This window comes from Dufourea novaeangliae, unplaced genomic scaffold, assembly GCF_001272555.1.
Source record: "Dufourea novaeangliae isolate 0120121106 unplaced genomic scaffold, ASM127255v1 scaffold56, whole genome shotgun sequence".
Lineage (NCBI taxonomy): Eukaryota > Metazoa > Arthropoda > Insecta > Hymenoptera > Halictidae > Dufourea > Dufourea novaeangliae.
The window spans coordinates 1,049,834-1,076,396 of NW_015373942.1; the positions used below are offsets into that span (position 1 = coordinate 1,049,834).

The window sequence follows — 26,563 nt, forward strand, 5'->3', positions numbered from 1 at the left end:
GAGTATTAGCGACTACATTGCGTTAAATTTGTTATTTCGTATTACTAGCATTAATTCGTATTAATTAGAATATTAAGATAAGATTAGTTCTAAGCTGAAGAACGAAGACAACCGACGAGGGAACTTAGTTTTTTATAGGTTGAGGCTTAAGAAAGAAGTCATCCGCCGAGGGATTTTAGTACCGATAGTATTACATAGTTAAGATTTAAGTTATTTATAAGGTTTATTGTGAAAGGTGGGTAGATGTAGAACTTGTGATTCCATCTATCTGCCTTGGGCCTCCACTCGCAGCAACCTCCTCGTGGTGAGGCCTGGGCAATCAGTATTATCATCGGTAAAGTACTGTAAACCGAAGATAATATCGAGCTAATGGCTGCGAACTTCGAATCTATTTCATAAAACCACGTTCTATATTACATCGAACTAGGATTATTTTAAAAATCGTTATGAGATTCAAAGTGTAAAAATGTCTAGTACTTTGAATATTTTAGAAAATTATTCGAGATAAAGATGTATGGAACTACTGAACATTACTTTAGATTCCTTTTCCTTATTCTGTAAATTCTTTGATTGGAATATGAATGCTGCTGGAAGTATGAACATTTTCACAGGACAGTGATATAAAGGGAACTTTAACACTTTCTTAAGTGTTCGAATGATATTTCGTTATATGTTCCATAATGTCAATAATATTGATTTCCCCGCAAAATCCATAATTATTACAAATGTCAATATAACGAAATATCTTTTATGCGATATTTGTGGTGTAATAAAAATCTGTGTTTCGATTACGTTTTTGATACGTATTACTCAGTTATATATAATAATATAGAATAAAAATATACTGTTAATCCGATATTTGAAAATATACATGCGTTCCTTGTCACTGTTAAACTGTTGTAATAACAATGGAATAATAAAATAATTTACTCAAATGTACATAATAATACATATACATATTCATAAAAACAATATGAAACGCAATAACTTTTTTGTACGCGAAAAAAAACCAATAGGTCCGTCGGGAGTTGAACCTAAGACTCCTTTCTAGATTATACGTCTCCTTTACAGCGAACGGACGGAAGAGAATCCGTTTGCGACCATGGTACTAGTTGAGCTCGAATGGATTTAACGTAGTTCACAAATTCACCGTTCTCATAACGTAGAGGGCAGCAGAAAATCCCTGACTTTTTACACTATCGGTATTTCAGAACATGAGCAGTTATCAACAAAAATTTTAGTTTTGGATTAATATAGATGGCACATTGTGCCGTGTCCTGACAGGAGTAGCCGACAAAACACAGTCATTGTCATTGTATATACGTAATCAACGAATGTTTTGTTAGGTTAAATTATATAAATTGTGCATTTACATTGACAGAAGTACAATAATGTTGGGGAAAATAAAGACAAAGCAAGAGAAAGGAGGTGTGTATTGAAAAAATTAATTTATTTATTACCTCAGTTATGTTTGATACTTCATAGGATCGAATGCTTGTAACTTCTGTTATAGGTTATGGTTTTGTTTAACAATAAGCAATGCTATTGTAACAATCTTGTTACAATAAAGTAGTGAAATTTTAATTAATTTAATAGGATTTGTATTTTTTTCATTTTCTGAATGAAGTGATTTGTTTTTAGTAGTGAACATTCTTCATCTATTCAAGTGATAAATGTAGGCTAGTATGTAATTGACTGCACTTACTTTTGCAGAAATTGTTGCGTATAGTGAAGCAGCTATTGTAAATAATGCTGCTGTTGTGGAGTATTGTAGGATATCAATGGCAGCTTTGTCAGGTGGTACAGCTGGTTTATTAGGATTAACAGGTTTATACGGTTTTGGCTTCTACATTTTTGCAGTATTTGGATTATGGGTAAGAAAATTTAAGAAATAGAATATTGTTGCTTCTGCAATTTGTTAAGTTACTATAACATTTTTGTAGGCAATGCTACTACTAAAAGCTGGCGGTCAAGGGAAAAAATATTTTATAAGCAGACGAAATCTTTTGACGGGTGGATTTTTCGGAGGTCTATTTGTATCCTTTATATTATAAAAAATGCATTTTCCTACCGTATTCTTATTATGGTATACATGTTTTCCTTAATAGAAACAATTTCCCATGCAACAGACATATGTGCTGTTTTGGACGTATCCTTTTTAAAATATTAAAATGCTTGTGTTCAACCACAAACATTGAATGTTATTTGCTTTTCAAATCTATAAGTGTAATATTTATATTCACACATTTTCCTTAATCTATAATCAGATTTTTATATGGTATGGTACATGTATACTGATCCAAAGGATTTCTAGCATTAAGAATATATATTTTTTAACTAAATAAGTATGTCGTTATTTAATTAAATATATCACAAGCAATTCGCGAGTTACTAGCCAGAGTAATAATATTGTTGAAGAAGCACAACGTGATGTATTGTATATGTATGTACATAGGATAAATTCTTTCAAAAATACATCTATTCCACTGTTCCACCTGCCCAATTTCGTTCATTATTACATCTTGTTCAGGATATAAACACTCAAATCGTTACAACGTTATGTCCGTTTATTTTTATGACCACGTACTATGCATACAACAAATAACAAGTTACAGCGCACAAACATTGTAAACAAAATTTATAAAATCCTACATTTTCTTCCTATCGGATAAATCATCCAATGTGTGACAGGACATTTAATTCATTAAATGAACCGATAATATCATATTCGGCCTGTAACAAATTAAACTTATAAATACGTAAATAAGAACACTTGCGTTTCACTTTCTGTACAATAGAATTCTCCATTAATTCATACTGAAAACGGTACAACTTTTATTAGATTGTAAACAGGCGATTAAAAATAGATAACGATATCGCTTTGTACTTGACATGCTCACATTTTTATTGCACTCCGTATATCCGTTGATTACAATACTACTACTGAATCATTAACAACAGTTGTAACGATATCATCGATTAAATTACAATGTATTCGGGTCCCAAAACTTTTTCGGCAGTGAAAGAAGTTTCATCGCTATCAATTTTCTCTCTCCGTAGCAATCATTCAATTCATGGAACGCGGAAGGGGGTAGAGGATGAACACAATTTTTTTTTATGCCGTCGCACCGTTTGAGAAGTTTATAAAAGTCCGCGAAAGAAGGTCGATATCTTTGTGAATCAGATCTTTGTTTCAGAATTTTCTTCGGGAGCAGGTGCGCTGTCGCGTCGACAACTCTCCGAGATGTCCTCTAGTGGTGTTCCCTTTTCGAGACCTTCTAATTTCCGTTCCTGGTCCATTTTGTAGAGCTCGTCTTTGCTTAAATGATAAACTATTCCGGCTCCGTATCCATCGCCCAAAACGTTTATGGGTGTCCTGATACGGTCCCTTCGAATATCAAAGAAAATATTATTTACGAACTATTCGCAATTACAACATGAAAAGTGAACTTACAGTATCCAATCGACAGTAAACAGCAATGAAACGTCGTTAGTCGGTAGTCCCAAGGCTGTGAGTACAATTAACATCGTTATCAAGGCAGCGCTGGGAATACTAGCCGCTCCTATACTCGCTAGGGTCGCTGTAACGCTGTAGAAACGAAGGAGTATGAAAATAAATGACAGCATTAACATCCACGCGTATCACATTCATCATACAAACCTGACTGTTATAACTTCTCCCAATCCTAACGAAATCCCATTCACCTGAGCGATAAAAATCGCGGCAACAGCTTCGTAAAGCGCTGTACCGTCCATATTCACCGTGGCACCAACCGCCACAACAAACCGAGTCACTCTCGGATCGATTTTATTATTTTCTTCAAGACAACGGAAAGTCACTGGCAAAGTTGCGGCGCTAGAATAATCGAGAACGTGTAAACGCACAATCTTTTGTAAGTTTCATTCGTGAGCGGCTGCACTTAATCTATTTTGACCCAGGTTCCCAAAAGGTTCACCTAACTTTCCAATTTACAAATTCAAGTCCGCAGCCGTTTATACAAAGTCTGATAAGAAAAAAAAAATGGATAAATGAACTCAGGCTTCGCTACTTGTGTTATCAGTACAGCTATTTGTCTATTCGAGGGTTAAACACATTCGTCGATCGCTACCTGGACGCTGTTCCCAAGGCTGTCACAAAAGCTTGGATCATACCCCGGAAGTACGCGGCCGGATTTTGGCGAGTCAACAACCAAAATATCGTGGGCAGGATGATTATAGCATGGATTAGCAGACCCAGGATCACTGTGATCATGTACAGAGCCAACATCTGAGCAGTTGCCGCGAAATTGGTGATCGACATTATTTTGCCGGCTATCAGGCACATGATTCCGAACGGGGAGTACCTGCGTGATAACAAGACTTCGAGCCCACATTACTTCGTCGAATTATCGAACAATAGCGGGAAAACTACCAAGCGTGTAATTAAGCCGTGACCCGATCGCTCACCACAGTATAACGATACTGACGAGTTTCATGATTATTTCGTTCAGCACCACGAAGAAGTCGACTATCAGCTTCCCACGTTCACCGATCTGTCCGGCGAGAAGGCCGAACGTGATGCAGAACACTATCATTCCCATCACGTTCATCCCGTCCTTATAGATTAACGTCGGCTCCAGAACGTAATCGCTTTGATTCGCGCTCCCTATGACCAACACTTTCTTCTTTACGTAAGTGGTTTGCGCTTGTTGGAAGCACGCCTGTATCAGGTTCTCCGGCACCATGTTTCTAGAGTATAGTAGTCATCGTTTATTATACTGGACGTTCTCCTCTGTCTTCTGTGCGCAGACAATGGAAATGATACGGTATGATTGTAAATTATAAGATTGACGAAATGGGTCTTGCTGCTTTAACGATTCGGAAAGATATTACTGGTAACCAACGGGAATCACTAAAATATTTTATTTTATTTTTCTCGGCATTGAAAACTTAATAATTTGTAGCTCCCTGGCGATTTTACGATCATACTAGTATCTATTCCACCAACAGTACCTAATGATGTCCATAATAGCGTCCAGGGTGGACACTTTGATGTCATCCGGTCTGTGCACGGGTATGGTAGATTTGATTCTAGGATCGCCAGGATGGATCATCAATACCATCGTGATACCGATTATAGCCGCAATAATAGTCGTTACGGTGTAATACGTTAATGCTCGGACGCCCATTCGACCTGAACTTCTGGCGTCCAGCTGTGCCATTCCTGGAAAATGGTCGGTTCAGTACGAGGAGGCCTGTAAAGAGCAACGTTTCATCCCATCGGAATGAATTTCGCAAACGTTGCATAATCACCGGAGACAAGAGACGAAACAATCAACGGTAATATGAACATCTTCAGCACCCGCATAAGCAGCTCCCCGGGAAAACTGATGAGAGCGATAGACGTGGGTGACGGATTGGCTAATCGACCGAAAAAACCAAGAATAATGCCCATCAACACTCCGATCACGGTGAAGACAAGAAGCATGTTCTCCGTTATCCAATCCACTACCTACAGTTACAATTTATGTACCGTGGTTAACTTGTCGGATACATCTAACTAAAATCATCACTAAAATCTACAATGGACCGCCACTAACAATTTGCAATCTGTCGAGCGGCGTCACCTGATGACGCACTTTGCCCTCGTCCTCGGACGTTATCTTCTCGATGTCGTCGGTACACGACCTGGAAATAGTTCCGCGTAAAAGAAGTGGTAGATACAATAGAAAAGGTTGATCGGAGGATCGCGGATCTCACGTGCGAGGTTCCTTGATCTCCGAAGTGCCCCTGAGGACCGCGACGGCCCCGGATATACGTTGCGAAAACGACATCGCGGTTGCTCCCCGGCGACAGCACCGCTTTAAGAATTCTTGAAGAGCCTCCTTCTGGGCACGAGGATGATCCTGAACCCGTTCTCTATCATCCCGCGGTCTTCACCGCTGCGACATCTGTTTTTACAAACGAAAAAGATCATTGCTGTACAAAACGAAAGCTTGATTTGAACCCTGCGGTTTATTATACGGTCAAGAAAATTACTCTCCGTAAGGAAATTTTGTATACTAAAAAACAAAAACAATTCCAAGGTAATGGACACTAAGACAAATGACAGAGAGTCAACAGGGGAACACCTAAAGGAACAGGTCTCTCGTAGAAGGTCACACCTGGGGATCCGTGGTAATCGAAGCACCGTTCCAGGATCACTGCACTGACACCACGGAATCGTATAACAATCTGAGCGACATCCGTAATCGCGGGATCTTGTCGCGGGTCTTTTACGCGCGATGGACAGCCGAGTGACTACCGTACGATCGAAACCCCGGGACTTGGCTAGGTATCGCGTAGTTACGATCCACCATCGCCGTAGATAATACGCCCCATCCAGGAAGCTGATTAGAGGAGCGGGAGGGAGAGGATTGGCGAACGACGAAAGAGCGAAGGGAGCCGGGGACCTAGAGCGAAAGAGATGGGACGGTTACAGGAAGAGGGCACTCATCACGACAGGTCGCACGGCACTGAATATGTTGAAGGGAGAAAAATGTGTACCGCGCGCGAGAGTCTGTTTCGTAGAAATAGACCCCGTGTCGATTGGATCCACGGCGTCGATTAAATTGCTCTAAATAGGTGACCACGAACCGTTCATCCCTTGACGAGCCCTTCCACGAACGATGAAAGTGTGTCCGAGCGGTCTGTGTTTATTTTATTGTTCTGTTTACGGATGGTGGAGAACCCCTTCTGATGCATAACACTGTCGCTTCTATGGGTATTAAGTAACTCATCGAAATGCGAGGTTAACTGGGGGGGAAATTTTTTAGCATTTACCCAATTAGAAAAGCTTTTATTTTTAGAAAAAAAATCGAAGTTGTATATAACTAGTACAATGGAATTGATTGAAAATTGGAATTAATTTGTACGAAGGTAGTAAATAAGAATATGATATGAATTCACGAACTTTTCAGATGACCCAATGTATTGCAATAAAAGTTGCAAAAAATCTCAGAAAACATATTGTTAGGACATTGTAATCATTTTTATAGGAGAATTTTTATATACCAGTCATTTTGATTGCTTTGGTAGTTCTAGTGTTAATAATTCATTTATTGTTTATGTTCTTCATGTACGACAGGTGTTCTTATACTTATGAGCGTACACGTAACCGTGCATTCTTGTGGCCTAGTTCTTCACCAGTTGCTGCCTCAATTATATGCGTAATTGCTAATCAATACCCTCGTTTGTAGAAACGTACTTCAATTGAATTCCAGATACGTTAAAAGAAATCATTACGTATTAACGAGTTACTGTGTCTCGACCTAAGTACACCCAAGAGTAAAGGCGTAGTTGCGAACGTAAATGGTACACGAAGCAACCGCGTGCGCGTGCCGTTTGGGAAGGCTTGTTCCGTCCAATTAAAGGGAACACTATAATCTGTGTACCATTTGCCTGAAAAATGAGTTACGATTACCCGAAGTAAATCATGTAATCGTGTAAACGAATCTCTCCAGTAAGATGATTTTAACATCTTCGTTACCTTGACCAAGATTGAAAATTCATGGAAACTGTCTCCAGAACGACACGAGTCTGCTGTGGATCGCTTAATAGCGAATTGCACAGTCACGTTAACCACGTAAACCTCTGCTTATCAAATTAATGGACAATAGACCGTGTACGTTCACCTTCGGAATCCGTTGGTAAATCCATAAGTGATGGTGATCTAATTGGATCTCTCTCCTGGACGGGGTTCGTCAGAAATGCGGATCGCAATTGGTACGTTCGCCGCGGATTATTTCGAAAGCGCGCAGGATACAGTCCAATTTGTAGGGCCCCTTTGTATATCCGTTGGGAGGTAACCTAATTCTTCTGGTAATGATGGCTATGAGTGATGACTATATGTAGACTAATATCGGGTTCACCGTAGATCACACATATGAGCAATGAGAGAATACGCTGATTCGCATCTCGATGGGGTGCTTGTGGGTGTTTCATTGAATTCCGTGTCAGAAGAAATGAGTCCACGTGTATACCTACCATTATTCTCGTAACAGAAACTACTAGTAAATTACCAATGTTGGAATAATGGTGGTTCGAAAGGGTTATTCAATTTTAATGAGTGGGTTTTAATCGATCATAACATCGAGGCAAATTTCAAGGTCGCTCATTTTTTTTTTATGCACATGCCCTTTGTACAGGTTGTTATGTAACTGGTGGTACAAACGGGTAAGGAAAATGTAGAAAAGAGAGAATCAAATTTGAAAATTAATCTGGAACGCGTATATTCGCCAGAGTAGTAAGTAGAAACGGAATTCAATGACCAGACGTGCTGGACAAATCCTATTCAATTGCACGCTTATCCAACAGATTTTCAAAGTCAATTTTCTCGTAAATGAAAACATTCCATTTTATATTTTCAATTTATTCTTTCACGTAGAATCACTACCTACGCTGTTATACTACATTACGTGATACCGTGTATATTTCAGAAGACGTCAATAACTAACGGAGAATAATTAAATCAGAGGATAATGCAGCACTCAGAAATTTATCAAATATCGATGTAAACGTTTCTTTAGAAATCCACACGAGTTTGTGAGATGACCTAGTATGTGTTTTAAATCATCACACACTGCAATACAATTCTCCACAGATGTCAAATGCATCCATCAAATGGCTGTGATTTGCGAAAAATAATAAAGATAGCATCGACGTGTGCTTCGAGTTCCAACAGACGCGTAAAACGAAATGGCAGGGTGGGAGAACACACCTTAAGGTATAAAACGTCGCGGAATTGATAGTTGTCTCGAAACCCTTCGTTCGTCTGAATAAGTTTCTCTTGGATCCTGTGTTCTTTTTTTTTTCAATGTGAAAAATGACCGTACCAGATGTTTGGGTCCTTCAATGAAGGTTTAACCGACAAAAACAATTCAACTCGGTAGAGTCAATATTAGAATATTAAGATAATGTTAGATCTAAGCTGAAGAACAGAGATGTCTGGCGAGGGAATTTTGGTTTTTAAAGATTTAGGCTCAGGAAAAAAGTTGTTCGCCGAAGGTCTAATTCTTATATCTTGTCTGTGGCTAAAATGTCAAAACTCGTGCGAGAATTTCGATTACGATAAGGTGAAACGGTTAATTTGCCTGGTGGCGCCATCCGTGGCAAAACACGCAATCTGGTAGACATTAAATTGGCTAATAGCTTGACCATTTTGACATGGATGGCGCCACAGATACTCTTAATAATATTTATTATGTATACGTAAATATATATTAATGTAGACACATCATTATTGATAGATTATTGAAATATTTGATAACACTTTCGCAATTATTCTCGTACACATACATACACACTTCTTATTTCTTCATTTCCTTTAACAATTGTAAAAACAAATTTTTCACTTATATTATAAACAAATATCTATAAATACAATGAAACAGTGCAAATAAACATAAAAACTACGATTAACGAGTACGTAGAGCAGTTCAGAAACACGTACATACAGAATTATATGTTTCAATTTTCTTGTCACTTCCTAATAAAAAACTGACGTCGAAGAATCAGCCTTTAAAAATACTGTTATTTCACATTTTCATTATGTAAGTTCTTACAGTGGATACTGATAGAACTGACGCATGCATATGAATTTCCTAGCTCACTTTTAACAGAACTTGACTTAAAACTAAAACCGGAATTAAAACTTAAACGTGATTTATATCCGGAGGAAGCAGCTGCTGAAAGCTGTAAATACAATTCAGTATCAGTCAGTTTGTGTAGATTGGTGTGCCCTAGAGGGAAGTGGAAGAACCGTGTCGCCAACGGATAACGATCCCTGATGAAAGACTTGAGTCTCCGAGGACACTCCTCTGGGTGACGTAAGTTGACTGTTCCGCATCCGTGCGATCGGTTCTCGGGCCTTTATCCTGTACCATCCACGATGTCTTTTGGCAAGTGGACTTCTAGATTCCAATGAAGAAACCGCCAAATCCATTTGCCTGTGGGACGAGGATGGGCTGTCTAAACTGTCCCTTGTACGCTTCCCAGGTCTCCGCAAAAGCGAAGCCGCGAAGCTCGACATCGGATTAAATGTGTCGGACGTAGACGGCCTTGGAGTAACGTCATCCCTCTGGGAAACTTGCTCCCTTTCACTGTTCCTAGATGTTCCTACACCTGTGGGTGAAGTAATAAGAAATTAGAATGGAAAACTCTTTGAATAGTAGTCGAATGGAAGAAAGATTCTTTGTCGAATTCTGTTTATAGGACTCTCTCTTACAACCACATATTCTTTTTGGTGATTCGTTATTTGCGATATTATCGACAAGGGGGTAATTCTTAATAAAAAAAAAAACATGTCGAATATCTAGAATAATATTTTTGCAAATAGGACTTCGTTTTCAAGACTCTCCCTTTTAGAAAATTAATATTTGTTTCAACGCGAATCATTATCTGGTCGGTTGTACCACCAACGGACGTAATTACATTTCTACAAAAGACAATCATATATTTACCAGAGAAGCTTTTCATAACAGTCTTCACAGCATTAGCGACCGCGTAAAAGAGTCCTCCAGAGCTGGTACTCCCGCTGCTGTTCGACGAGTCCGAGTCTCGCCTAACGGAACCGACTGCATGGTTCGACGTAGTATAGGAATCATGACTCGAGGCACTGCAATAGCTATCGACAGTCGTCACTGAACTGCTGCATGCAGAAGAGGTATGGTTACTGTTCGATAGATTGTTGCCTGAAGTGATACTTTCCAGCTTCTTCAGACCAGAGTTTATAAGTTCAGAAGTCGAAAGGGTGGAATTGTTCTCCACTACAACCATCATCAGTACCCTCGACGTAGCCGAGGCTTGATTAACATTCACGCTACCTCCATCTGGACTACGATTTTCCTTTTGCGAGTTCATCGTGTTCTGTGCGTAGATCTGGATCTGTGAGTTCTCCAGGGACTCCTTCATCTCGGACAGAGTCTCGCATGCCTCGAAGTATTCCTCATTTTCAGTCACGCTGAAGGATCTAGTTTTACAAGGCTCTGATTGAGGCTCATATTGGTCCGAAAATCGTACTTTCTTCAAGGATTCTGATCGTTTCTCGGGTATCTCTGAACTTTTAGAGTCAGGCAATGCTTCACCCTCAACGCCGGTCAACTCCATGTCCTCGATACCGTGATTGTCAACGTAATGTACGTTCGAAGTGTGTATTTCCTGTTCCATCATGATACCCAGTTGTCCAGAATTATTCGTCGGTGAATTGCCCTTATTCTCGCGATTCGTGGACAACGAACGAAACGGCGTTTCCTTGTGAGACGTGGAAGATGGAAAACTCACGTACTTGCTGTTAGAACTGTCTTCTTGGAAGCCGCTGTGCGTTTGATTCTTTAATGACGCGGAATTGGTCTTCGGTGTCTTCAAGGAGAAGTTTGGGACTATTGGTGTCTTGAAATCCAAAGTGTTTTTCTGACCGACCACCATGGGTGTGCTCGTGTTCCTATAGAGTTCTGGAGGTGAGGTCAGTGAATCAAAGTTACCATTATATTCATTATTTATAGATGATTCCTTCCCGTCTGACGTTAACGGCGGTGTCCCCAGTATGGACTTCTGGTCGGACAGTAGTGAATGCCGATGTTGAGACTGCCACCATTTGCACGTGCCTTTGTCGATGTAACATCCAAGAATTAAAAATTATTCAGACCAACGTTTTATTTTTATTACTTTAACAAATGAAAATATTGAACAGACAAAACTACGGCGTTAGTTTATCGTAATCAGCACTTTCGGGTACCGTAAACCCTCATGAATGAACGGATCAATATCATGCTAGTAAAATTTAAAAATTCTTCACTTTCGCGGTAGCTATTGTACAATATCTTTCCTGTCTTTGAACTCTAGAATGCAAAAATTCAATTCATGACTGTGATTTAGGATCACCCTATAGAAAATATGACAATAGTTACCGAACGATTCTAAGTCCTTGCTATGCTTGAATATTTCACCGCACAAATAACAATAAAGAGGTAGATGAGTAATCACTATGTGGTAAAGTAGCGATTTATCCTCGATTGATTGCAACGGTAGTTTGTGAGACGTACAGAGCGGACAGTTCAACGGCCTGTCCGAATGTTTCTTCTTCTCGTGTCGTTCCCGACACTGGACACAACAGAACAACTTCTTACAGACGCAACAAGCTCTGCTTGTCTGTTGAATGTAAAATTTTTACCGCGTTAGAAATTTCCAACGTGTGAAACACTGAAATGGTTGCAAATCTTTTGATAAATACCTCCTCGGCTCGCGTCATGTTCGAACGAGGTCGTCGCAACTGGGACGATTCAATGTTTACTGTTTCATTCTAGTCAACACGAGGTACACGGGGATACTCGTGTACCGAAACAATAAACAAAATGATACTGACACTCATAGAATTTGAATTTTAAACAGAATACCTATACAATTAGACAAGTAGGGGTTTCAAATAATCATGATTTCCGAAAACAAATAGTATATTTACGAAATTTAATAACAAAGTCGTCACTTTTATTGTTCGCTTACAATACGGTGCACTGTTTCATTCATTATCATCATTTGTATTATCAGATAGCGGGGTGGACATTACTTCAGTAAGACCTAATGCATCCTCACTAATAGTTTCTTTATTATCTGAATTTATTATTTTTTCATTTGTCTCCTTCCGTTTTTGCTTCGCTATCTTCTTGAAATCCGATATAGACATTGAGTTTAGATTATCTATTACGACACTGACATCGGATTTTCTGAAATCAGTGTCTCTGTTTTCTAATAAGGACAAAGCTTGCTCGTATGGTGGCGCGATAGGTGTCTGTACTGGTTCATGGTACGTGTACTCCTTTCCTTCATACTGAAAAAAAGTACATATGTACATATCAGTTTGTTTGTATTTTAGGAAAATAATATATAGATTCAAGTATCTCACATCCAGGGGATAGCATGTGTCAGAATCAGGCTGATTAAGATCTCCACAAACAACAAACGGCACAATAACCCTATTAACTCCTGTGAGCTCATTAAAATCATATGGCTTATGTGTCAAGAGAGGATTTAGCATATGTGGCTGGTAGCCCTCAGGTGGTGAATAATCTTTGCACACTACAAAGGCTTCTATGCTTGAATTACGTGAACTACTAGGTTTTGTACAGTAAACATAAGGGAAAAATATTTTTAGTTGAGAATAAAGCAGTGTAACGTCCTTAGCCCTAAATATTTTTGCCACAAATGTACCTCCTTTTCGGAGTATGTGAGTTGTGATATTTAGAGCAGCAAGTAATAACTGTGATTGAATATAGATATCCATGTCATGGAGACCTGTAACTATAATTAAACAAAACATAAATGGCATTACTATTTCTCCATTGAGATAAGGCACATCTTAATTATGTCTGTTCTAAGATTGACAATCTGGTGAATTATTTATATTTTCACATGATCTTCAATCTTAGGGACTTGTGTAGTAAATTACCATCAGGTGCTCCATCACAGACTACCAAATCAGCCTGTTCATTGTCAAAATGTGCAATAATTTGCTCTGCTGTATTGGTATTAGTAATATCCCCTTGTATTTGTATAACTCCTTCCAAAGATGCCATTGCTTGCAAGTCAACAGCAACAATTTTTGGAGCTGTTGCATTTCCAGTCTCTAAGGCCTTCCTATAATTCTCACTGGATATTGAAAAATACAAGGAGTTAAGTACTTTATAAAATATGTACATCATACAGAAATTCCTGAATGTAATATATTCACTTTAGTCTGCGCGATAACACCTGACTCCAGCTTCCAGGTGCTGCACATAAATCCACTGCTTTGTTCACTCCTATTTCAAAGCACAAATAAGATACTGTATTTTAATTTTTCAAAAACATACTGGATAGTCATTACTGCTCACAATACAAACCATCCAAGATGTGACATTCATTGTCTATTTGGAGTAACTTAAATGCACTTCTTGCTCTCCAACCCTCTTCCTTCGCCCGACGATAATATATATCCCGTTTATCCTTTGATGTTTTACCCATTCTTAATCAATTTGTGTACAGTATTTGTTTATCACATTTACAGGTTAGTCAACTTAACATGGCGCTAGTAAAACATCATGTGCCATCATGTGCTCAAGCACAGAGGCCAGCACAGACGAGGTATAGACTAGACTGCGTAGCATGTAGGTCTATTCTTATATCTCGTCTGTGATGAGAGTGCTCACGCCCGGGAATTCGTTGTTCCCGGCAAGTGTTGCACCAAGCGGCAAATTCTGGAATAATAGTCGGAATCTACCAATTTTGGTTCCACGCTACATAACATATACATATATGTATATCGTCTACGGTGACACATATAAAATGGAAATGGGGCGACGTGACCCCAGAAAACATGTGACACTCTCATTCCTATCTGTTTTCAGTTAAAGTAGTTTTACCACGGATGTCGCCACCAGGCCATTTAATTGGTCTTATCTAGTCACTGGTGATCCAAGTGATCTAAATGTTGCATGCGGTCTGACTGAGGTATACGAGTACATACATATATCTACATATGTATAATAGTAATTTGTATATGTGGTTGTTCTTGGCTGTCACGATATTCAGTACAAATTAAACGTCATATTTCTTAACAAGGAGTTTAGTAGTTTTTAATTTAGTATCGTACCGTTTTTAGGTAAGTTATTCTATAATTTGTAAATTCTGTTTACAGGTTGTTTTGAAAGTCTTATATTTTTTGTGCTAACGTTTTTCTTGTTTATATAATTGTGTAGCTCTTTCAGATATAAATATGTCTTCATGGAAGAAAGCTGCAAAAGCAACACAGAAAACTCATAGAGAGAGGCATCAGCCGGAAGCTCGAAAACATTTGGGCCTCTTGGAAAAGAAAAAGGATTATATTGCCAGAGCTCGAGATTATCAAGAAAAGCAACAGACATTAAAACTTCTGCGTAAACGTGCTTTGAATAAGAATCCAGATGAATTTTACTTTCACATGATTAATTCCAAAATTGAGAATGGGGTGCATAGAGAAAAGAACAAGAATGACACATCTACTTTTGAACAGATACAGTTAATGGAGACTCAAGACATGCGTTATGTTGCTCATAAAAGAACCATAGAAGCCAAGAAAATAGACAAACTTCAAAGTCAATTACATATGATTGATGTTGCAAATGAAACTCCAAATAAACACACATTCTTTGTAGATAGTTCAGAAGAAGCTAAAAACTTTGACTTAGCTAAACGATTGGATACCCATCCAGCATTACTTTCCAGACGCACAAACAGACCAAAGCTGAGTAGATTAAAGGATATGAAATTACCAGATATCGATGAAAAAACTTTGAATAAAATTGAACAACAAAAACATATGGCTTACATGGAGCTGCAGAAAAGAATCAACAGAGAACAAGAGTTGACCATTGTGCAACAGAAATTAGAAATGCAAAAGGCACTGAAAGATAAGAAAGTGACAAAACCAAAACTAATCAGTAAAGGTACAAAGAATTCTGCTCCACTGTACAAGTGGAAATACGAAAGGAAGCGATAATTTAATATTTGTATTTCATGTGTCTGTTTAATAAATATTATTTGTATGGAAAGTGAGTGACTTACAAATTGTTTAACTAGTTTTTTGTACACTATACCTAGAATCCTCTTCTAATTAATTAAAGTTCTACAATTGCTTTCAATAACTTGTAATCAATTTAGTTAATTCATGCCTTTACGAATAATTAAGAATAAATATTAATTAATCGATGTCCGCAACCGTTGTAGGTTGGCTTCCTGGTACCGTTATAAATTCTACATCCGATGTCGTTTCTTCGGTTTCCGTTCTAGTCACCGTCATCGTAGTCATCGTCGTTGTCATCATCGTGGTAGTTGTCATTTTCATTGTCGTCATCGTCATCTGACTGCTGGACATTGGCGATGTCATTCCAGTCTTCATTGTCGTGGCTGTTCCTGAAGATCCTCCAGTTGTTCCAGTCATCATTTGAGTGGTACCATTACTCGCTGTCGTTGGAACCTGCGTTGATATACTAACGCAATCGTAATTGATTTGCCATATTTGTTTCTTGGAGTAGATGTCCAGTCGAAGACAAGCCGTAATCGACCTAAAATGAAGTAAAATTTAAGTACCATGAACTGGAGGATGTTTAACATAACAATTGTTTCTGCCCGAACTCTCGGTGAGATTAAACTTATGACTGTTCTAGTCAACGGAAGTCGTAAATCTCCGCTAGGAATTTATTGAACACTTTTAATACGAATTAACGTAATGAGGATATTAGTAATGAATTGAAATAACAGAAACTATAGTCTTGGACAAAATATAGTGTTGGAGGAACTTATTTCTAAAGATACTTATTTCTAAAGATTCTGATGGTAGATAGATGTTTAGGTATAGTAGCGGGACGTTCGAGCATCGCGTAATAACAATGGTACCTGGAAAACTGATTGAGCTCCAAAACGTTTATACACGCTGACGAGAAGAGACATCCTGGTACATTGACGCAAAACTTCAACGGCTTATAATCTGTAAAACAATGGAATCGAGTAAAATAAATCGTATCTTGATATGTACAAAAGTAATTATTACCTGTAACTCTTCTGGTTCTAATACTATTAAAGTTCAACGCCACATCGACCATTATTCCGTTTCCTTGGTAAATAAAATTAACGCAGACTGTATGAAACGATAAAAAGTTTTAAAAAAACATTCCATTTAAGTGATTAAAAGAAGAGGTAACCTTGCAGAAAGAAGAAAGATTACTAGATTACATTTTTACAAACTTACGATTTTTCTCAGATTTAGTGTACAAAATGAGAACACTCTGGCAACAGGAACACGAATAAGTCATTGAACAGGTGCAATACTTTTGAAAGCTTGAGATTGTCTTATAAGCCAGGAACCCTTTCAAAATTGGAGACCCTGTTGCATGTTTAAACGTCGTATTAGTTTAATAGCTTACTATTAAAAAACTTGGGCTGAACATGCAACGCAGTAGATAAGAAAAAACCAACTTTCTTCTCTGATAGCACCAGACCGTTGCAAGAAGAATTGTAAGCAGATTGAAATCAGGACACGGCACACTGTAGAATTCATGCTTAGAATGTTCTAATGCACGTTTTTACTATGGTACACTCGCAACTCGATTACCTGTACAAATCGCATCTCCTATGACTACAGGCAGCCACCATCGAGCATTGGTGTTGCACTAAACAGTATTGTCAGATTTTTTTTCGGGTCGGTGATTTCTGTACAGGATGTACAGGATGGTAATTGAGATATAGTAGAAAAAAACTTTCGAATACATCTGTTCATTTATTTCATTTCCTTCGGGACAGATTGTTCGATATCGTTTGCGGATTGAAAATATTTCACGATATTCTCTTAAAGGTTTCAATTAATCTTCGCCCGGTGAATAATATAGGCCTCGTTCAGATCCTTCTCTGTACATCGTTAATCTTATTGTATAATAAATATATTTATGAACTCACAGTTCACACGTGGGTTCGAATGATCAAAGATAATGTTTCTTTACGTTATATATAAAAAAACTATGGTCACTTCTATCGTGAAAAGAGGAATACGTAAAGGAAGTGACAACAAATTTCATTAGAGAGAAAGTTTTCATTAAACAGACACGAAATTTCTATTATGGATTCAGGTGGACCTTGTAATTGTCATCCATTCTATCATTTCGAAATTATAACAGTTAATAAATAATAAAGTTATCACATTATTCTGTCTGTACAAAAAGTGTGCTGATCACAAACAGATTTTGGTGTTTCCTCAGAAATCAAGTAAATCGTCGTCATCGTCGTCGTCGTCGTCATCGCCGTCGTCGTAATCGTAATCGTCCTGATTCTCATCGTCGTCATCACCTGGCAAGAATTCTACTTGACCTAGTCCACCTCCATCCTCTGGCTTTACTAAAGCCAGGCCATTGGAACCGAATCTGATGCAATCAAATCCGACCTGGACATACCGTGTACACATCGATCATAAAATAAATGAATTCTCATGGTTTATGGGATTTATAAAGTTTACCTTAAACAAGGTGGTGTCTCGGAACTTCCCCTCCATGTTCACGCACAGGTGAATGTTTCTTCCCTGGAAATATATGTTGTAGAATCGAACGCAGGCTCTGACTATTGGCAGCCTTGGCACTGGCACGCATATCGGTCGTGGATTCTTTCCTGAAATACTTTACTTCGTAAACTTCGTTGCTTGACCTTTCCTACCAGCACAAAATCTAACGACGCGAGATCTGAAGATTTCACGTTCATCATACATTTTTTCTTACTTCTATCTCAAAAAATTCTACTAACACAATTTTGTGAATTAAACAATTTCTTTAACTTTCTGAATTAAGGAAATGTACTTACATTGTACGTACATGTGATGTTAATGAGAAAAAAAGGACAACAATCCAAATAATTGACCTACCAGAAATTGTTCTTGTGTACAGAACTCTGTCGTTCATCGCGAATTTCGCGGTGAAGCTGAACTCGTCCGGGTCGTACGTCACGTTAACGCAAGCCTTTTGTTTCAAGGTGTCGAACAGAATTCTGGAGCAGCATCCGCAGACGCCTCCGCCGCATTGACATGGACCTTGCTTGGTGGCGGTGATCTGGGAAGTCGGGTTCACGGTGGCATTGATCGTTTGCCTCAGTAGCTCTCGAAACTCTGCCATGTCCTCCAATTCTTTCTTCGAAAGTTCATCGTTCCCTGAATTCTCCGACCTCTCTTTTGGACCGACGATTCTTTTGTCGATACTTTGATAGGTGTTCTGGACGTAAAGAAAGCTAAAGAAGAACAGCCAAAGAGTCCTCATTGTTCGAACCACGTGTTCAATCTTCACGAGAGGACATCTTCGACGGACGATCGAAACTCGACTGGCCGGTTTACGGATGTCTTTACCCTGACCTCGTTTCACGGAGAAATTTAGGTTTGACTGTAGCTGTTCACCCACATTTAATTTTCTAGTAAATCTTCCGAACAAGCCCGATTAAAACGAGACGAAACGACGCGTTGTGGTTCCCCGGGAGATCGAAAGTAGATTCATTGAACGGACGCGTCCCAGACCGGTTCGTATGAAATACTGTTTATTTATTGAGGTAACATCTTATCTACACTTTCAATATTGAACTTCAATGTTAAATACTAGGTTAACACCGCCGTTATTTGCAAGTTTGATCAGCCTCGAATTGCATACTTTCTACATAACAAACATAATACAACGATCGCTTAATTTAAATATTCAATCTCTAGAATATAATACATGTATAAATATTAATTGTATTAGATAAATAAATATAAATTATTCACTACCATGAATTACGTCAGAATACTTTTTACATATATCGACATTGTATTAGATAATTTAACTAAAGTCTATGCGACGAACAATTCGTCATGGTGATCACAGTTTCAGTTGTCCAATTTGTGCTTCTTCGTCGGGACTCAGCGTCGACGTGTAGTTCACGAAAACCTCGAGATCTTGCTGTTCAAAGTCCACCTCGTCGTACACTTCCGGTTCGCTGGTCACCGTCTGCATTTGAAGAGACATCGTGCTAGTCCCGTTCCCGATATGCGCCCAAGACACTCCATCGACGCCCACTTTCACGCAATTGAAGTGCAGGATCAAGATCGGCGAGCCAATCATGCGCGTTTCTAAGTCGATGCAAGCGTGAAGGTTTCGTCCCTCGGTGTACACATCGAAGAAACGAATGCAGAACTGTATGATAGGCAACTGGGGTAGAGGAACGCACAACGGAGGTGGGTTTTTAGCTGTGAACGATAGTAAAACCACAATGCTAAAGATTGACACGAAACTACACTGCTTGCACAAAAAAAGAACTATTGTTTATCAGATAACACTTTCTGAAGATACTCTTCTTGTTTATTAAACAGTGGATTGATTGAAGTATAGATCGTGAACAGCAATGCAAAGAATTTATTTGTCATTTCTATTAAGGTTTGTGATTTTTAAATGGACCAATGCATGAACAATCCGCTAATTTTCTTGTAAGGTAGTATACGATAGTTCGGAATTAAAATATGATTAGTGAATCGAATGCCGAAGAACAGTTGAAAATATTGTTAATTCGTTCAGTACAATGCCTTTTTCATCGACCTTCTGACACGCTAAAAAACAACTGTACTATTATTATTATTTCTACCTTCTGACACGAATTTGCTATTATATTTAACTCTGGTCCAAGTTCTACTCGTGTATCCATTTCAGAAAACTACCAAAACTTTCTATTTATTCGAAAATGTAAACATTGACTTACTAGACAGAGTATTAGTGTAGATCTCCCTCTCGTTCATGCTCAACACCGTGTTAAGCGTAAACGTGGAGGGATCATAGGTGAATTTAGTGCAGGCTTTACGATTGAAATTGATCACGTTCAGATTCACACCAACGCAACAATTGCATTCCAGGTTCTCGCATTGGCACGGGATACCACGAAACCCGATCCTGAACGACGCAGGATTTCTGCCAGAACCCTCCAATTCCGGCATCAGTCCAACTCCAGTCTCCGGGTCATAGTACGAGGCGTTGAATTTGCCAATATCTGTACATTGTTAAGTGGAATTATCAAGAATAAATGAAGTTATATCGACAATATTTATTGAAGTTAATTCAACCGTTTAAAATTAAGGTTGAAGTTAATTAACCTTTATAATTCTACCTTTTTAAATAGATATGTTTGTTTACCTATGTGATGTTTTTTCTGGTGAAACGTAGCGGTACAGATGGTCCGTGCCCCGAGAAACAAAACGAAAACGTAGAGTAACTTAGCCAACATGATTCTATGTAGAAAAGAAACGTCTGCCACCGGTCGGTCCTGGTCGAAGACTGAAATTGAGGTGAGATTCAACCGCGCCACGATGTCTCCAGCCTCATTAATTATGCATAAACTTTCGCTAGAAAGCAAGTTCGGTTGGACCCTACTGTCCGTACGCGACCGTGGCTCCGAATGCCGTTGCCCAGCGGTGTTTGATGTGGGTTTAGTCTTCTAGATTTTTCTTGAAATTTATTAGAAGTTTCTTCAAAAATTGTAATAAACAGAATACAGAAAACGCGCTATGAATTGAAACCGATTCTGTTGCCTCTAGAAAACAAGTGCAACATTTGAAAAATGTCAGTGTAGAGGTTGTAATAAGATTACTGATTGGCAAATCATCATGTAATTAGTTGATTCGTTTCAAAGGAACTAGTTATTAATCTGTAAAATCTAATCTAATCTCTCTTTGTATAATTTAACCAACACACTCTTATCCTTCCTTTATTCAAATGGCTTCGATGTCCAGAAGTGTGTCCTATATGCGTAGCTGAACAAAACAAACTCTGTGAAAGTACACGTTTATTTGATTCGTTTAATTACAGTTTCAATAAATTAATTAAATAAGTACATATAAATAACTGCCTGTCTTAAATAACATTAAACTAATCAAGCAATACGATATGGCTTATGGTCGCGGACAGTTGTTCGCGGCTTGTCTGATCATTTTCGATTCTCGTCTTTGTATTTTCAACATTCCTTCTATACTTATTGATTGTCATGGAACAAATAGAAGAAAAGAAAAGAAAGTTGTCATCAGTCTCCAATATTCCTTAATCTAGCCGACAGCGACCACGTTATCAAAAAACTCTTTCGTGACGAAAATCTTGTCTAATCGATCGCGATCCAGAGAGTCTCGACTTATCGGCTGACTGGCATTCAGAATCAGCGTGAACTCAGAGCCTCATGACTTTGCTCTGACGACCGCTCCTCGAATGCCTGCTCCTTGCCAAAAGTCCTGTAAGACCAAGCCCATAATCCGAATCATCGTCGTCTACATCAGTCGTGTCGTGATTCTTCTTCACTTTTCCCTTCTTTCCATTCTCCTTCTCATCGTAAACCAGCGCGCTGATCACAGCATCCTCTTCTTCGTCGTCGTCGTCATCTAAATCCTCGATATCTTCAGCTTTCTCACCTTCATCCTCAGCGCTCTCGTGTTCCGTCTCTTCATCTTTCTCATTCTCGTCTTCGTCCACTTCGTCGGTCTCTTTCTCATCATCGTCGTCTTCGAAAAGATCTTCATCGTCGTCATCGTCGTCGTCGTCCAAATCTCCTTCCAGGATATCGTCGTCATCATCATCGTCAACTGGTTTCTTCAAAGGTTTCTTCTTCTCGCCCGTTTCATTTTCGATCGCGTTCAGGCTCGTGCTCGTGATGCTGGGCTTCTTCTTGTTCACTTCCAGTGTCGTCACCTTTTTCGCCGGAGCTTTAGCTGGTTTTGCGTAAGCCAGCACTTTGTTAGATGCCTCAGTGACGATATCTTCAGCTTCGTTAGCTGTCGTGTCGGTGACAGCGAACTCGTCGGTGTCCTCTTCGGCGGTGGCTTCTTCCTGGACATTCAGTGATTGATTGTACTCGTTTTCTTCGTCGTTCTCCTCCCCTACGCTGTTCCCAACGGTGGACGCTTCGTAGGACTCTAGAGGCACCGCGGATGTAGGCTTGGTCAGAAGCGGAATCGTGAACTGAAGAAGAGGCGCGGCTGTGGTGACCTTCGGTTTCTTCGTCGTCGACTCGTCATCGCCAGTTATGATATCTAATAAAGCCCCGAAGCCAAGAACGTCTTCGTCGTCCTCCTCCTCGTCTTCGTCTTCGGCTGAAGAATTTGGCACGGAGTTAGTTAACGGTGAGTTATCGTTGGCCTCATCAGCATCATCGTCGTCATCGTCTTCGTCGGTACCCAGACCAAAAAAGTCGTCGTCGTCATCGTCCTCCGGCGTTTCCGCTTCCACAATCGGGAGGGGCTCTGCTGGGCGCAATTTGAGACCATCTGGACCGAATCTGGAGTAAAGGACGGTGCGTTGAATAAAACACCGTTTAGAAATTTGATCGGTAATCTTCTTTTCTAATAGTACATTTGTACATTATTGCATTTCTAACATTTTAGTCCTGTATTGCTATTGATTTACAAATACCCTTAGACATCCAAATAGTACCAAAGTTGGTGGTCAGATAGTTGAATCACTTGTAATTACTTCGAAAAATTTGAAAAAATAATAATAATGACCTAATATTAACAATGTTGGCTTCCTTTAATTACAAGAAAAAACTAGATATTCGATTCTGTCAGAAAATTCAGTTGGAACTTCTGATCATTTCTTTATGGACGGTATCGAAATTTGGAAACTTTTTCTTCTTACTGCAAATTAACGAAACAACCGATTAATCGTTTACCTGAAACAGCTGACGCGTAAACTGGCTTCCAGTTCCGTCGCTGATTGTAGCTCCAATCCAAGACAGGCTTTGAAGTGGTTCTTGACATCACGTTGAATCGAGTAAATCCTCCCGCAGAATTTCGTGAAACCTCCTGGTAACGGAACGCACACTGGCTTCGGACTCTTCCCTAAAAATCGATTGTATCGTGGTCCTGTTATTAGCCGAACGGATCTGACCTTTTAGAAAACGCATTCCTTCACGTGACCGTTTAATATATGCAGGACTTTCACCTTGACGCGCGAACGATCCGGACGTAAATCGGCTGGACGACGCCTATGCATTACGAATAACTTTGCTCTGACGTAGCAGCCTGTTCCACGATGTTTATGTTATTTTCGAAGAGAAATCGATTTTTTTTCTTCGATAACCTCGAACCTCTCGGCTGATAAAACACGTTCGAATATGTGCACGGGCGTTCGGTGAAAGTGGGACCCGCGCTTTCTGAATTTTGCAGGGGGAGTTTCGAAAGGACCGCTCAACAATTAACACTTAGGCGAGCAACTTTTTCGAGAATACGAGGCATAAAGTCCTAAAGAGACTACGGGACTATGCCCTGAAAATTCTAATCTGATAACTCGGAGATACGTGTTTGAAGCGTTGCTTTATGTAAAAATTGTAAAAAATTTTGCTTTTGATTATCATTACAGATTTTTTTTGTGACCACATGTACGTTCAAGTACAACTTCATATTTTACGTAATTCAACTAAACATCGCTATCACATAGTAATTAGATTTCATTGATCCTGCTTTACATGAAACACTAATATTATTTCTATACGAACAAAATACCACAATTCATTAAATTTTCCAATGTAGCCTCAACGTTTAAAGAGTGAAGAGTACCAGTATCAAATAAAAGAAACTTAAAAATAGCTAAATTGGATTAGTGCAGTTCTACTAATACGATTTACTAAATGACAATATTTACCATTTACGATAGTGCTGGTCAAAATCTATTCTTTTTTTTCTCGAACACAGTTGAGGAAGTATGTAACGCAAGTGTCACGCAACGTACGCTCTCTGATTACAGCTGGCCTGTTATGCTTTCTAATAGCCGCGTTTTATTACCTTCAATTAAATCATAGAACAATTACCTGGCCCCTGTAGCTGCACCAGCGGTATATGGAAGTCCCGGCAGCAATTGCATATGTTCTCGTTGCAGGTGCAGTATCTGTTGACGTTGTCGGCCGCTTGTTTTAACGACAGCGTCGATACTCCAACGTTGCTCTGCTTCAAAGCATTACCATTCCTGATCGATCGCTCCTCGGACTGGTCACGTTCTACAAGAAAATCTCAGGCTCAACATTCTATCACATTTTAACATTTTAAATATTGTGGATGTATAATACGCGTTAAACGAATGGTACTGAGAGAATCTTTAGACGCATGTATGTGCCCGGTAAAATGAGTTAATGTACCTATCTAAATGAAAGTCAGATCATTTAAATAATCTTTACATAATTATTCCTATGAATAAAATTCTTCTGTAGTGATCCTAATTACCAGTCTGGCGGATCTTTACGGAAATTCATATTTCTATAAACGAATTCACAACGACGGTAGGTAAACAGAAATTTATTTCCCCTCTGAATAACTTCGTTCGCTTGAAAGTGAACCGAAAACGTTATTAAGCGTAATGAAAGATTTTTACTTTATTCCATTTTTACCCAACCGTGAGCACTATAAATGCATAAAATCCACAGTCTAGTTATTATGGACTGTGTATCGTTCACGGTGAGCATTCGCTTTAGGGGCATAGAGCATTTAAATACGGGGGTATTTTAGCTTAGAGTGTCATTTTTAGGTTTTTTTGGAATTTTTTTTACAAAGAAATATGCGTGTGTATTAATATTTCAAGAATATTCTCCATTTTTGTTAAGTGAAGGTAATCAGAACTGATTGAAGTGTAAATCAGTATGATCCGAATTTCGGCCATCCTGTTATTTAAAACGAAAAAAAACAAAAATATTCTTGATTAGTATGAGTGTGGTTACAGCGTGAAGTAACTTAACAATTGCGGGATTTTGAAGCTTAAATATCGATTAAGTAGTAGTAAAATGCAATAACAAAAACAATTATGTTGAACGGTCTAGACTAGGACATTCCGTTAACACTCTAACTGCCACAGTGAAAAAAGTCGTACGTGACCAGACACGCTTTATTTCATTTTTAAGTTATAAATCCCCGAATATACGTACGTTTAGTTAATAGAGGCTTATCGTTTTGTTTTAAATTATACTCCAGTATTAATTTAACGCAAAATTTTGTAACGGTATTTAAATAATCTAGCCTCTTTGCAATGTACGTGTCACCCATATTTGGATAAAATGGCAATCAAAGTGTTAAGGGATTTACTCTAGTTAGTATCTTCTAGTATCGAAAAGAATCGAACATTGGATTTCTTACCGATAACTCTGCCGTAAGCAGCAAACGCGACCAGAAGCAGAATCAGCAACAACTCAACAATCGCGGATAGCCGCATTTTCTCGTTCTAGCTGCAACAAAAAGTTCAAGAATACGATTAGTGTCTTCCCTGAATAATTTATATGCGACGGCAAACGTTCATCGTTCCCATCCTATGATCATACGATCCATGGTTTTCCATACAACCATGATTTCGGTATTGTTCAAAGGAACAAGTTTTTGCGTTAAGGCGCGTTGACATTCAACGCGACACGACCGAGCCGGTACCATTTGTCTCGCGAGTTCCAAGCGAACCTAACGAGACACGTTCAACGATCCACTGTCTCGTTGATCCTTGAGAAACTGAACACTGTTTCCGTGACTTGATTCGATCCTATTTCAGAACACTGTAATAAATACTGTCTGTTGTGTATAGGGTGTGTCTTAATTGGATGGTTTTCCTGGAATGGATAGCTAGTCAGACGGAATAACAAGAGAGATGAAGAATGAGAGAGACGAAGGTCGTCGGAGAAGTAATTGGAAAATATAACAGTTTAACTTGCAGAGATTACGTTAACAACATTTCGGAGTTACGTTAATATTAAATAAGACATAAAATGCACGTTACCCTTATTACTGGATAAATTCTAAAAACGCTTCTTACATCGATTTTACATTTTACATCAACACTTCTGTTCTACAACAAAATTATATCGAATGGTTATTACAGTTTCAAAACGTTAGGACGTAACTTCGATGGATATTTACGTTCGTGTCCCGACGATTACCTTTCTTACTTTACTTTACCTGCACAGCACCTCTCCCAAGAAGGCCATTCAATTAAGGGGCACCACGTAGATCTTCCGTACAGTATAATTATAAATACATCGC

The 26,563-nt window shown here is 38.8% G+C and overlaps 9 protein-coding genes across 10 annotated transcripts; 2 read left to right on the forward strand and 7 right to left on the reverse strand.

Annotated features, from left to right (window-relative positions):
• Nucleotides 1-1,322: 1,322 nt before the first annotated feature.
• LOC107185870 (ER membrane protein complex subunit 6) lies at nucleotides 1,323-2,614 on the forward strand. Its single transcript, XM_015573642.1, has 5 exons — nucleotides 1,323-1,428; nucleotides 1,714-1,874; nucleotides 1,944-2,036; nucleotides 2,130-2,149; nucleotides 2,268-2,614. Exons 1-5 carry the CDS (start codon nucleotides 1,392-1,394, stop codon nucleotides 2,296-2,298), a joined length of 342 nt encoding a protein of 113 aa, XP_015429128.1. The 5' UTR covers nucleotides 1,323-1,391; the 3' UTR covers nucleotides 2,299-2,614.
• Nucleotides 2,615-2,893: 279 nt separating this feature from the next.
• Nucleotides 2,894-6,259, reverse strand: LOC107185832 (excitatory amino acid transporter-like). The gene is made up of 10 exons (XM_015573598.1): nucleotides 6,144-6,259; nucleotides 5,740-5,930; nucleotides 5,580-5,667; nucleotides 5,293-5,491; nucleotides 4,993-5,203; nucleotides 4,447-4,728; nucleotides 4,110-4,343; nucleotides 3,662-3,856; nucleotides 3,455-3,589; nucleotides 2,894-3,388 (listed from the first exon to the last, which is right to left on the reverse strand). The coding sequence occupies exons 2-10, from the start codon at nucleotides 5,811-5,813 to the stop codon at nucleotides 3,181-3,183; spliced, it is 1,626 nt and encodes a 541-aa protein (XP_015429084.1). The 5' UTR covers nucleotides 5,814-5,930; nucleotides 6,144-6,259; the 3' UTR covers nucleotides 2,894-3,180.
• A 3,337-nt stretch (nucleotides 6,260-9,596) lies between these two features.
• LOC107185734 (serine-rich adhesin for platelets-like) lies at nucleotides 9,597-12,265 on the reverse strand. The gene is made up of 4 exons (XM_015573489.1): nucleotides 12,248-12,265; nucleotides 11,925-12,165; nucleotides 10,479-11,621; nucleotides 9,597-10,140 (listed from the first exon to the last, which is right to left on the reverse strand). The coding sequence occupies exons 1-4, from the start codon at nucleotides 12,263-12,265 to the stop codon at nucleotides 9,731-9,733; spliced, it is 1,812 nt and encodes a 603-aa protein (XP_015428975.1). The 3' UTR covers nucleotides 9,597-9,730.
• Nucleotides 12,266-12,479: 214 nt separating this feature from the next.
• Nucleotides 12,480-14,115, reverse strand: LOC107185912 (putative tRNA (cytidine(32)/guanosine(34)-2'-O)-methyltransferase). Its single transcript, XM_015573688.1, has 5 exons — nucleotides 13,893-14,115; nucleotides 13,742-13,811; nucleotides 13,460-13,659; nucleotides 12,917-13,311; nucleotides 12,480-12,841 (listed from the first exon to the last, which is right to left on the reverse strand). The coding sequence occupies exons 1-5, from the start codon at nucleotides 14,011-14,013 to the stop codon at nucleotides 12,533-12,535; spliced, it is 1,095 nt and encodes a 364-aa protein (XP_015429174.1). The 5' UTR covers nucleotides 14,014-14,115; the 3' UTR covers nucleotides 12,480-12,532.
• A 395-nt stretch (nucleotides 14,116-14,510) lies between these two features.
• On the forward strand, nucleotides 14,511-15,526 carry LOC107185914 (probable U3 small nucleolar RNA-associated protein 11). Of its 2 annotated transcripts, none has more exons than XM_015573690.1 (2): nucleotides 14,511-14,650; nucleotides 14,748-15,526. In XM_015573690.1, the coding sequence occupies exon 2, from the start codon at nucleotides 14,765-14,767 to the stop codon at nucleotides 15,524-15,526; it is 762 nt and encodes a 253-aa protein (XP_015429176.1). In that variant the 5' UTR covers nucleotides 14,511-14,650; nucleotides 14,748-14,764. The 2 variants fall into 2 exon arrangements, with proteins under 2 accessions (XP_015429176.1, XP_015429175.1); XM_015573689.1 differs by having other exon boundaries at nucleotides 14,757-15,526.
• A 201-nt stretch (nucleotides 15,527-15,727) lies between these two features.
• Nucleotides 15,728-17,083, reverse strand: LOC107185735. Its single transcript, XM_015573490.1, has 5 exons — nucleotides 17,002-17,083; nucleotides 16,775-16,909; nucleotides 16,577-16,663; nucleotides 16,423-16,513; nucleotides 15,728-16,091 (listed from the first exon to the last, which is right to left on the reverse strand). The coding sequence occupies exons 1-5, from the start codon at nucleotides 17,081-17,083 to the stop codon at nucleotides 15,728-15,730; spliced, it is 759 nt and encodes a 252-aa protein (XP_015428976.1).
• Nucleotides 17,084-17,773: 690 nt separating this feature from the next.
• On the reverse strand, nucleotides 17,774-18,818 carry LOC107185916. Its single transcript, XM_015573693.1, has 3 exons — nucleotides 18,431-18,818; nucleotides 18,032-18,180; nucleotides 17,774-17,959 (listed from the first exon to the last, which is right to left on the reverse strand). The coding sequence occupies exons 1-3, from the start codon at nucleotides 18,816-18,818 to the stop codon at nucleotides 17,774-17,776; spliced, it is 723 nt and encodes a 240-aa protein (XP_015429179.1).
• A 588-nt stretch (nucleotides 18,819-19,406) lies between these two features.
• On the reverse strand, nucleotides 19,407-20,939 carry LOC107185915. The gene is made up of 3 exons (XM_015573691.1): nucleotides 20,709-20,939; nucleotides 20,281-20,565; nucleotides 19,407-19,774 (listed from the first exon to the last, which is right to left on the reverse strand). Exons 1-3 carry the CDS (start codon nucleotides 20,797-20,799, stop codon nucleotides 19,407-19,409), a joined length of 744 nt encoding a protein of 247 aa, XP_015429177.1. The 5' UTR covers nucleotides 20,800-20,939.
• Nucleotides 20,940-21,731: 792 nt separating this feature from the next.
• LOC107185851 (zinc finger protein hangover-like) lies at nucleotides 21,732-25,758 on the reverse strand. The gene is given in 5 exon segments (XM_015573622.1): nucleotides 21,732-22,833; nucleotides 23,227-23,395; nucleotides 24,198-24,222; nucleotides 24,287-24,549; nucleotides 25,676-25,758. Coding segments are annotated over 5 exon segments (1,635 nt in total). The 5' UTR covers nucleotides 25,752-25,758.
• Nucleotides 25,759-26,563: the final 805 nt, after the last annotated feature.